This window comes from Staurois parvus, unplaced genomic scaffold, assembly GCF_062004578.1.
Source record: "Staurois parvus isolate SC_StPar_1 unplaced genomic scaffold, SC_StPar_1.0 ptg002686l, whole genome shotgun sequence".
NCBI lineage: Eukaryota > Metazoa > Chordata > Amphibia > Anura > Ranidae > Staurois > Staurois parvus.
This window is the reverse complement of record NW_028320482.1, coordinates 2116527-2127824: the sequence shown is the minus strand read 5'-3', so window position 1 is coordinate 2127824 and position 11298 is coordinate 2116527. Positions and strand designations below refer to the sequence as shown.

General features: G+C 45.9%; 2 protein-coding genes across 2 annotated transcripts in view; both read left to right on the top strand.

Moving 5' to 3' along the window:
* The first annotated feature begins 347 nt into the window (after positions 1 to 347).
* LOC149429941 (uncharacterized) lies at positions 348 to 5888 on the top strand. The gene is made up of 7 exons (XM_089666373.1): positions 348 to 389; positions 1776 to 1828; positions 4568 to 4685; positions 4772 to 4895; positions 5012 to 5211; positions 5294 to 5521; positions 5601 to 5888. Exons 1-7 carry the CDS (start codon positions 348 to 350, stop codon positions 5886 to 5888), a joined length of 1053 nt encoding a protein of 350 aa, XP_089522499.1.
* Positions 5889 to 5961: 73 nt separating this feature from the next.
* The window catches only part of LOC149429940 (uncharacterized), a 41295-nt gene continuing 35958 nt past the window's right edge, over positions 5962 to 11298 (top strand). The window contains exon 1 of the mRNA XM_089666372.1: positions 5962 to 6097. Within this exon, the coding sequence (XP_089522498.1) occupies positions 5974 to 6097 (124 nt within the window). The 5' untranslated portion in view covers positions 5962 to 5973. The remainder of the gene's footprint in view (positions 6098 to 11298) is intronic.

Below are 11298 nucleotides of genomic sequence, written 5' to 3'. Positions count from 1 at the left end.
ATTACCTCGATGAAAGGTGAACCCTGTGTTGTCTGGGAGGTGCTTGATGTGCACATCCACATGACCAGCATCCCTAACCATACTATTTTAAAAAAAGCTATCATATCCCAGCTTGTCTTTGAAGTCCTTCCTGTCCATGGGCCTAGTCACAGTATTAAAGTCACCTCCAAAGACCACTTGCCGGGATGTAAAAAGAAATAGCTTGATCCTTGTGAAAAAGGCATTTCCTGTCCCACTTTGTGTGCGCCCCATAAACATTAATTAGGCGCAAGTCCTGCGCTCCCACATGGATGTCTAAGACCATACATCTCCCGATCTCCACCTCAATAACCCGCCGGACAGTTACCATGACGGTTTTAAACAACACCGCCACACAACGCAAGAGACCAGTAAGATGGACCATACCTCCACTCTCTCTTGGCCATATGAATATCCACCAAGGAGGTGAGCCTAGTCTCTTGTAAAAATAAAATTTCAGCATCTAAATGGCTGAACAAAAAGAAGGCCATAGAACGAGCTCTATTGTCACCACTTTTAGCGGAGGGGGAACCACCATTTGGGTTATTGGGTGGATTGCTTCTTAGCTCCCCTCAGCTGCTCATCACCAGAAGCCTCTCTTTTTCTCGAGGCCTCCTCAAACTCCATTTTAGATACTGAACTACGTTCAGAAGAAGCGCCTGATGAAGAAATATTTAAATTGGTGGCCCAAAAAACGGTTGGAGACAGGCACTGGAGCTTCCCGTCCCTGTTCCGTCCCCACCGCCCACCTCTTCTGCCTCACAACCTTGCTTCTCCCCTCTAGGTACTGCCAGTCAGGCTCAGAGATGCTCTCATCTCTTGCTTTTTTGGTAGAAGTCTTCACAGAAGACTTCTTTACAGATGAGATGGCAGCACAATTTTTGTCACCCTCCACCACTCCTGGTGGGGGGGACCTTCCTTCAAGTCAGACATGGGAGGGGAAGACTCGTGGGGGATAACGGACTCAGGGGGCACAGATTTGGAAGGTTCTGACACGAGGGGGGCAGGTACAGTAGGTTGGGGGGGACAGGGACAGGCACATAAGGAATACTTACAAACACAGGAGGGGTGGCCAATGGAACTGGGGAGGGATCCTGAACAGAACCAGGGGAGCCAGTCAACAGAGAGGAGGATGTTACACCAGGGGCCTCACCCTCCAACCTGTCCAGCCTCAACTGCTCATCCATCACCTCTTTCTCAACACTGATTTCTCAAGACATTCGCTGTAGGGGTGGCCAAGATGTAGGCACAGGTTGTACCTTATCTGGGTGCAGTCTTTGGCCAATCATCGACTCGTTTCATGTCATCAGTATCCAGCGAAAAGAACATAAATTGAAATCAAAGACCATCCAACGTGTCTTTTACAATTAAATGACTACAAATAAATGTCTTCAAAAACTCCAGTGCTTCTGGATGGAGTTTTTAGAGACTTTTTTTCTGGTTATTTAAATTATTTAAGTATAAAAGACACGTTGGGTGGCCTTTGATATCACTTTTTGGTTTTTCACTTGATGTTTATCCCGTGAAATGAGTTGCTTGTTTACTTGATTTCTCGGGGCTGCAGTTCCTCTGAGCTCTGCAAGGTGGGGATCTCACCTATAAAGAGTCAGGTCTCTATGGATAACTGACAGAGAGTGATGTCAGGTACAGACAGGAAGTCTCTATGGAAGATAGGAAGTGATGTCAGGTACAGACAGGAAGTCTCTATGAAAGATAGGAAGTGATGTCAGGTACAGACAGGAAGTTCCGGGTGAGAGGTGAGTGGGGAGGAAGTAGAGAGGAGACGTTGGTGGAAGTGGCAGCAGAGGAGGTAATAAGATGTTATTTCCTATTTACACCCAGTAATCCCCCGTCATGTCTGTCCTCTTCCTCCATAGTCACGTCCGTCCTCTTCCTCCATGGTCACGTCCGTCCTCTTCCTCCATGGTCACGTCCGTCCTCTTCCTCCATGGTCACGTCCGTCCTCTTCCTCCATGGTCACGTCCGTCCTCCTCCATGGCCATGTCTGTCCTCTTCCTCCATAGTCACATCCGTCCTCTTCCTCCATAGTCACGTCCGTCCTCCTCCATGGTCACGTCCGTCCTCTTCCTCCATAGTCACGTCCGTCCTCTTCCTCCATAGTCGCGTCCGTCCTCTTCCTCCATGGTCGCGTCCGTCCTCTTCCTCCATGGTCGCGTCCGTCCTCTTCCTCCATGGTCGCGTCCGTCCTCTTCCTCCATGGTCGCGTCCGTCCTCTTCCTCCATGGTCGCGTCCGTCCTCTTCCTCCATGGTCGCGTCCGTCCTCTTCCTCCATGGTCGCGTCCGTCCTCTTCCTCCATGGTCGCGTCCGTCCTCTTCCCCCATGGTCACGTCCGTCCTCTTCCCCCATAGTCCTGTCCGTCCTCTTTCTCCATAGTCACTGTGACGTCTTTTATCTCCAGCAGATGATACACACATATATAGTGTGGGAACCCAGATTAACCCCTTCAGGGGCACAACATTCCCCCACTTCCGGGGTCACCTTCTCACCTTAGCAGTCTCCTGTAATAAGGAATGAGATTCAGATTCGGAATTACCCCAATTTCCAGCGTTTTAATTCTTGGCTGAATATTTTTGTTGCTCACCCACAATGCCCTGCACAGCCTTTTACACTTGTTTGCAGACTCCGGGCAGCCAATAATCCGGGGGGGGGGGAGAGAGATGGCCAATGATGGGAAGAGGTAACATAGTTACATAGTTGATCTGGCTGAAAAAAAGACAAAAGTCCATCCAGTTCAACCAAAAAAAAAGTTATAATCCTACACCCACAGTTGATCCAGAGGAAGGCAAAAAACCCAGCAAAGCATTATTATTATTACATCGAGTTTATATAGCGCCAAAGGGTTTGCTCAGCGCTGTACAATAGAGGGGGAACAATACATGGCACAGTACAGCAACAATAAACAGCACACGGGGGGTTCGAGGGCCCTACTCTTTCGAGCTTACAATCTAGGAGGGAGGGGGTAGTGGTACAGGAGGAAGTGGCTGTGGGGGATGGAGTGGTAGGAGGAATGAAGGAGGACGGCTGTTAGGTGAGGGTGGGTTTTCAGGGAGCGCCTGAAGGTGAGGAGGGAAGGTGACAATCTGATGGATTGGGGTAGTGAGTTCCAGAGGATGGGGGAGGACCTGGAGAAGTCTTGCAGTCGTGCGTGGGAGGAGGAGACCAGGGAGCAAGACAGAAGGAGGTCCTGAGAGGAGCGAAGGGTACGGGTAGGTGGTACTTGGGAATCATAATCCAATTTGCTCCTGCAGGGGAGAAAATTCCTTCCTGATCTCCCGAGAGGCAATCGGATATTCCCTGGATCAACTTTACCTATAAATGTTAGCAGGGCTTAAAATTTCAGTAAGTACTGTCCCATGTGCTGATTCTTATTCTGTGCCCTGCCCATCTCAGCACTGCACAGTACGCACTCCTGAGCCCAATGTGTTATGCACTCCGGGGTGCTGTACTCTGTGTGTTAGACATTCCTAAACCTTGCACCTTGCATCTTCACTGAGGAACGACAATGTTGGGGGCAAGTTGGCCAAGGAGGGGTAAGTTCCTGCAACTTTTCTCTGGTAAAAAAAAACTGGTAGTTCGTATTAGAGTTAGAAGGGAGTAGTTTTAGGCTTTGTTAGTTCTAGCCCAGACTACCACTAAGCTAACATGAGCTGCATATAAACTTTTTTTAAATAAAGAGGTTCACCCAATAATATGCCGCAAGGTGGCCAGTATACATATACAGTAGAACAGGCCTAGTTATCTGGCATTGTGGATATGGGATAATATGTGAGACACTTCTGTCACTAGACTTCAGTTACTTACATAAATTGCAAGAGTTATAATATTAGAACATATGAACACTTGCCTAATAGTCTCTGCTTCTGGTCTGCATGAAATAGGATGAGGATAGTGGAGGACTGGAGTCATAGGACTGAGAGGATACTAAACCTCACCCTGGAGGGTCATCTACCTGCCGACTGGACAGTTGAGTAGAATTCTTGGAGGTCACATCACATCACTCTTATCTCTATTAATACAACACAGACCTGACCGGAGAGGTGAGGAGGATTCTGGGAGGTCACATGACATCACTCTTATCTCTATTAATAAAATACAGACCTGACCGGAGAGGTGAGGAGGATTCTGGGAGGTCACATGACGTCATCCTTATTTTTATTAATAAAACACAGACCTGACCAGAGAGGTGAGGAGGATTCTGGGAGGTCACATGAAAGCACTCTGATCTCTTTTAATAAAACGCAGACCTGACCGGAGAGGTGAGGAGGATTCTGGGAGGTCACATGACATCGCTCTTATCTCTATTAATAAAACACAGACCTGACCGGAGAGGTGAGGAGGATTCTGGGAGGTCACATGACATCGCTCTTATCTCTATTAATAAAACGCAGACCTGACCGGAGAGGTGAGGAGGATTCTGGGAGGTCACATGACATTATCCTTATTTTTATTAATAAAACACAGACCTGATGAAAGAGACGAGGAAGATTCTGGGAATGTGGCATGATATTATATATGTTTTTTCCCAGTGAAGTCTGGAGATCATATGATCATCACATTGCCTCCACCTCCCTCCCTGACCAGAGAAGCAGCAATAAGAAGATTCTAGAAGTCACCAGAGAGATCACTGAGCTGCTGACAGGAGAGGTGAGCGGTGCCGGGAATTCTGGGACATTCTCCAGTAACAGACAAGGGATGTGTCTGGATGGTGACTGTATCATTGTGTGTGTCAGGTTCCTATAAGGTGTCAGGGTGTCACTGTCTATTTCTCCATGGAGGAGTGGGAGTATTTAGAAGGACACAAGGATCTCTACAAGGACGTCATGATGGACAATCAGCCGCCCCTCACATCACCGGGTAAGAGGAGACTTTATTGTAAAGGAGAGAGCAGTACGGAGGATCCACCTAGATCCCCCATCATCTGATAAACACATAGAAACAATGGATTCAGTCAGTGTGTGTGTTTCCTACAGATGGATCCAGTCATGGCAACCCACCAGAGAGATGTCCCCGTCCTCTGTATTCCCGGGATTACACACAGGAAGGTCACACCATCCCTCACCATCATCAGGTAGATGGATCCAGTCATGGGAACCCACCAGAGAGATGTCCCCGTCCTCTGTATTCCCGGGATTCCACACAGGAAGGTCACACCATCCCTCACCATCATCAGGTAGATGAGGAACAATCACTGATAGTATCATTAGGATCTGTACATTATCTGCATTGTTACAATTTATATATTTTATATTCAGAGTGGTGACCTGAGCAATTCTAAAGTTGATGTTAAAGAAGAGATAAAAGAGGAGGATGGTAAGAATGGGGGAATGGAGGAGTCAGAGTCTCTAAAAGAACACAAAGATCTGTACCAGGACACCATGGTGGAGTCATCCAGCTACAGAAACCCACCAGAGAGATGTCCCCGTCCTCTGTATTCCCGGGATTCCACACAGGAAGGTCACACCATCCCTCACCATCATCAGGTAGATGATGACAATTATTGGTAGTTGTGATTTATACACAGCATGTTTGTTACAATGAATGTTTTATTATATCTTTCAGAGTGGAATCCTCGGGGATTATAATATTGTTGTTAAAGAAGAGAATAAAGAGGAGGATGAGGAGTATGGAGTGATGGAGGAGTTTTCAGAAGGACACAAGGATATGATCGAGCCACCTAATACCAGGAACCCATTAGAGAGATGTCCCCGTCCTCTGTATTCCCGGGATTCCACACAGGAAGATCACACCATCCCTCACCATCATCAGGTTGGTGGAGTTGAGGGTCTGGAACATAAAGTGATGGAACTCTCTGACATGTGGAGACGATGTGTGGACTCTACAAGATGATATTTTCTATGTGATCTCACATCATAAATCCTTCTATATTACAGATGTTATTTCTGCCATTCTGTTGGTTTAGGGTGAAGATCTGATGAAGATGAAAGTTGAGGGTGAAGTAGAAGAGACGTATGTGAGGGATGATCAGCAATATACGGAGGAGGCTGGAATGACGAGGACATTCAAAGAGGAGGACACTCCTACAGAGATCAGCACAGGTGAGCCACAATATATTCTTCTGTTATCTCTGCTCTGTTACTGCACACTGATTGGTCCAGAGTAGGGCGGGAGATAAGTGAAATCAGCCAATAAAGGCTGATTGTACTCACTGATACCCGTCCTACACTATTCTTTCTTTTCTCTCCCTTCTCTGTGTTGCAAACACAATTTATGGACTCAGACATGATTTATGTAGATTCTGGGGTCAGCTGGTAGTATTAAGCAGTGGCGGACTGACCATTTGGAAACTTGGGCACTGTCCGAGGGCCCGGGGTCAGTAGGGGGCCCCATGAGATGCCCCTGGTACCTTTTTCATAGGCTTTTTTGCGTTTGGGCAAGGACAAAGGGGCCCCATGATCCCCTATAGCCCAGGGGCCCCATGAGTTGTCAGTCCGCCCCTGGTATTAGGCACAGGGGTACAGATATGATAAGAGTTTTTGCCTTTTATAAGTTGGTCTCTTTTTTTTTTTTTTAAGCAGCTTTCTGGCTAAATGTTGATATAAAACTTTATTAACAGTCTTGCTGGGTGGAAAGTAAGGCGTAGGGATGGGCTTTAGTTCTATTTTTGGTGTTCTAACAACCACTGAGTGATTATTGCCTGGCCCTTGCAGTCTGCTGTGGATTTTAAGGGACACCTCAAAAAACACTGGTGTGAGGTTTCTTCAATTTTTACTAAACCACCAGGTCTGGTTTGGATTTATAGGGGGAACGCTACCCAAAAATATGGGGTCCTCTCAAACTCTATTCCATACCCTTGACCACATATGCAGCCTGGCTAGCCAAGGGGTGAGGCTTGTTTGACAAGGACATAGGCCTCTTCACCAAAACCTTGGCCCGGTGGTTGTGGGGGTTTTCCAGGTGGGGGCTTGTTGGAATCTAGAAACTCCCTTGAAAAATTAAAGTAGACCCAAGATAATAGCTCCTCTAAGTACCCCTAATGTTAAGTAAATAAGCATGCAGATCCACTTTTTGACAAGTTATTTATTAAAAACTGTCCAATGATGTAGAACTATCATCAGTCATGCCATTCAGTGATGCAGATCCAAGTCAGCAACGATAAATGATACCTGCCAACCAGCTGAAAGAAAAAAACATGACCACACATCCAATCCTGTCACTCATTTCTGCAAATGACAGCTCCTGGGCCCAGAGGCGGAGTCTCTCGGATGATGTCATTGACCAAATATGGACAGTTTTGGTCAGTGATTTCACAGGGGATCTGGAATGACACCATTGACCTAAAATAGTTGTGTCCATAATTTTTCAATTATGTCTGTGATAACTCCGCTCCTTCAGTTATATTCCGCTAGGGAGCTATCATTTGTGGTGAGCAGTTGTTGGGATGGATTGCGTCAATGTGCTGTGCTCTGTACTGCACACTGAAGAAGTGAAAAAAAAAAGCGATGTTACTAATCAAAGTTGCCAGAGCATTGCAGTGTCACTATAGTGTCATTGCACTGCTATGGTTAGTGATCATACGTGATGTATGCCATTGCAGCATACTGTGTCTCTGATCATTGACCAGAGCAATCTAATGTTACCATGGTGACACTGCACTGCCCTGGTGACAGTGATCTTTTTCTTCTTTAAATGTAAAAAAAAAAAAAATTGTGTAGGCAATCCCATTGCTGACCATTGGGACGCAGTATCTGCAAGGATACGGCCACAGTTTCCACTGTCCTGGTGCTCTTGGGCCTCCAAAAATGTGATAGGTAGTCAGGAAATTAGATGTGTAATTTATGCACCTGGAAAGCCTGAAGGTGCTCCTTGGATTTTTGGCCTCTCTATATGGCTAGTCTGTGAAAAGGTCTCACACGTGGTATCGCCATAATCAGGAGAAGTAGCAGAATGTGTTTTGGGGAGTAAATGTGAATGTTCCTATGCTGTGTGTGATAAATAACTTGTTCAAATGACAGCATAGTGACACTGCACTGCCCTGGTGACAGTGATCTCTTTTTCCTTTAAATGTAAACAAAAAAAAATTGTGTAGGCAGTCCCATTGATGACTATTGGGACGCAGTCGCTGCAAGGACACGGCCACAGTGTCCACTTTCCTGGTGCTTTTGGGCCTCCAAAAATGTGATCGGTAGTCAGGGAATTAGATGTGTACTTTATGCACCTGGAAAGCTTGAAGGTGCTCCTTGGATTTTCGGTCTCTCTATGTGGTTAAGGTCTCACACGGGGTATTGCCATACTCAGGAGAAGTAGCAGCATGTGTTTTGGGGAGTAAATGTGAATGTGCCTATGCTGTGTGTGAGAAATTGTTCAAATGATATCTATGTGAACAAAAAAAAAATTAATTTTTTAATTTTCCAAAAAATTACAGCAAAAAATTACAACTTCAAAAAACTCACAATGCCTCTTACTAAATACTTTGGACTGTCTACTTTCTAAAAGGGGTCATTTGGGGGGTATTTGTACTGTCCTGACAATTCAGGGCCTCAAGAAATGAGTTAGTATATCAGGATTGATTACTTTTCAAATGTATATCCCGTAGTTGTAGACTTTAACTTTCACACAGGGTACATAATATACACTGATTTGAGTTATTCTTACCAAAGAAATTGCTGGCCTAAATTTATGAAGAAAGATTATTTATTTGAAAAATTTCATAACAAAAAACTAAAGTGTTTTTTTTTTCATATTTTCACGCTTCTTTTCCTTTATTTAGCAAAAAATAAAAAAAATCCTAATGTGATAAATACAAAAGAAAGTTCCCTCTATGGCCTGGGCAGGAAGGGGGTGAAAGTGTCCAGACTTTAAGTGGTTAAAGGTGGCTTTCTTGTGTCTGATAAGCTCCTCACCAGCAAACCCCGACAACTACCAGGCCAAGGTTGTGTGGATAGAGGCCCTTGTCCTCATCAACATGGGGCCTAGGTGCTTTTTCAGGGTACCCCCTATGTTGATTGCATGTGGTCTGGTATGGTTCTGGAAGGGGGCCCTCCTTTCCTGCATACTTATATAAGGGTCTGTTATGGATTTTAGGGGGCTTCACACTTTTTACTGTGTTTTTTTTTTTTTTGCATGGTGTTCCCTCTTAAAATTTATATCAACCCTTAACTACTTGCCAACCGCAGATAGCTGAATGACGGCTACACTGCGGCCGGCCAGTTCTGGGAGGGCGTCATATGATGTCCTCCCAGAACGTGCTCTCCTGTGTGCCCCCAGTGGTGCGCACCCGGCGATCTCCATGATCGCTGTGTCCTATGGACACAGCTGATCACGTGATGTGGTAAAAGGCCAATCACAGTGGCCTTTTACCACGTGATCAGCGGTGTCCAATGACACACTGATCACCGGGAAATGCAATTGCCGGTTCTCGGCTGCACTTTCCTCACGCTGTCGGAGCATGATGAAAGTACTGCTGAGAACTGGCAGTTGTCAGAGCAGAGATCGGCACTGATCATCAGGGCACTGATGATCAGTACCCTGATGATCGGTGCCCAGCAGTGCCACCCACCAGTTCTGCCCACCTGTGCCCAGCAGTGCCGCCCAGCAGTGCACCCTCCTGTGCCACCCAGCAGTGCCACACACCTGTGCCCAGCGGTTGTGCCTGTCAGTGCCCAGCAGTTGCGCTAGTCAATGCCTAGCAGTGCCGCCAGTCAGTGCCCAGCAGTGATGCCAGTCAGTGCCACCTATCAGTGCCGCCTATCCGTGACACCTCATTAGTGCTGCCTATCAGTGCCGCCTCATTAGTGCTGCCTATCAGTGCTGCCTATTAGTGCTCATCAGTGCTGCCTCATCAACGGACATCAGTGAAGGAGAAAAATTACCTGTTTGAAAAATTTATAATAGAAATAAAGAAACTTTTTTTTTCACATTTTTTGCATTTTTTTGTTTATAGCGCAAAAAGTAAAGTGCCCAGTGGCGATTAAATACCACCAAAAGAAAGCTCTATTTGTGAGAAAGAAATGCTTAAAATTTCATATGGGTACAATCTTGCATGACCGTGCAATTGTCAATCAAAGTGCGACAGTGCTGAAAGCTGACAATTGGCTTGGTTAAGAAGGGGGTATAAGTGCCCGGTAGGCAAGTGGTTAAGGGACATGTGTAAATGTGGGGGGAACCCCACAACTTTATAATTTTTTTTTTTTAATCCCTGCCTCTTTGTTAACATCCACCTGTCTGTGGGCAATTCTCGGCTGAGTGCTGAATGGGCCAGGATACTCAAACAGCCAGCTTGAGTGGGAAGATCTCATGTTCAGCAATTACCATCATTACTAATACCGCTGCAAAATGTTTCACTTTACAGCCAGAGGTTTGGCTCAGCTGAACAGCCATTTAGTTAGCCTTTTTGTCCAACCTCTAAATAAGCAACCGCTCCTCCCTGTTGATGTAGATTGTGGGGTTCATCTGGCAGTACTAGGTCATGGTTTTTTCCCTGGTTACGGTAGCACAGATGTAATAACACAGATTCTGCCTTGAGTTTTCTTCTTTGAGCAGACTGAAGGTTAACATAAAACTTTATTTAAAGTCTTGCTGGTATAAAAATTAGGAAGGAACATAAAAAACTGAATCACATCTGTTAACTTCTTCTGCGCCGCCCTATGCTACAGGGGTGGTACGAGTGTGCAAAATTGCGTATATTTCGCAGTTCTGGGTAAGGGGCGCATGCACATCCTACCCGCGCCGCCTTTCCCAGCCTTAGCTGTCAATCACCGGGTCCCAGCCACCCGGCAATCTCTGAGAATTACCAAGGGGGAGAGACCTGTGTTTAAACAGAGATCTCTCCCCTGTCAGCTCCTGCACAGTTCTTTGTATGGCTCTGCATAGCAGAGCCATACAAAGCAGTGCGCTTACAGTGGAAAACACACACAGCAAAACAGCACACAGTTAACCCTTTGATCACCCCAGATGTTAACCCGTTCCTGCCCAGTGCCATTAGTACAGTGTCAATGCTTTTTGTTAATAAATAAAATAAAAGTGCAGCGCTAGAAATTAAATAAATGTGACACAATAAAAAGTGATCAAAAAAAGTCCCAACTGTGGTGACCCTAGGGTAACAATGCACACTAACCAGAAGTGCACATTAATAGTGCAGTGTAGGAAGGATGGAGTTCATAAAGTAGTCATCAGCATGGGAAGAGTAGATGTATTCCCTTGGTCAATGAAGGTCCACACGATGATACAGACCTAGGCAGAAGAAATCCACTAGATGGCAGAAAATGATCACGGCTCCACCAAAAAAGCACTGCTCCTC

Bases quoted from the DNA above. Each gene is read 5' to 3' on its own strand.
- LOC149429941 (XM_089666373.1), top strand. From the start codon at position 348: ATGACGGTTTTAAACAACACCGCCACACAACGCAAGAGACCA. The intron at 390-1,775 runs GTAAGATGGACC...TCCGGGTGAGAG, and splicing joins CCACACAACGCAAGAGACCA to GTGAGTGGGGAGGAAGTAGA. The intron at 4,896-5,011 runs GTAAGAGGAGAC...TGTTTCCTACAG, and splicing joins GCCGCCCCTCACATCACCGG to ATGGATCCAGTCATGGCAAC.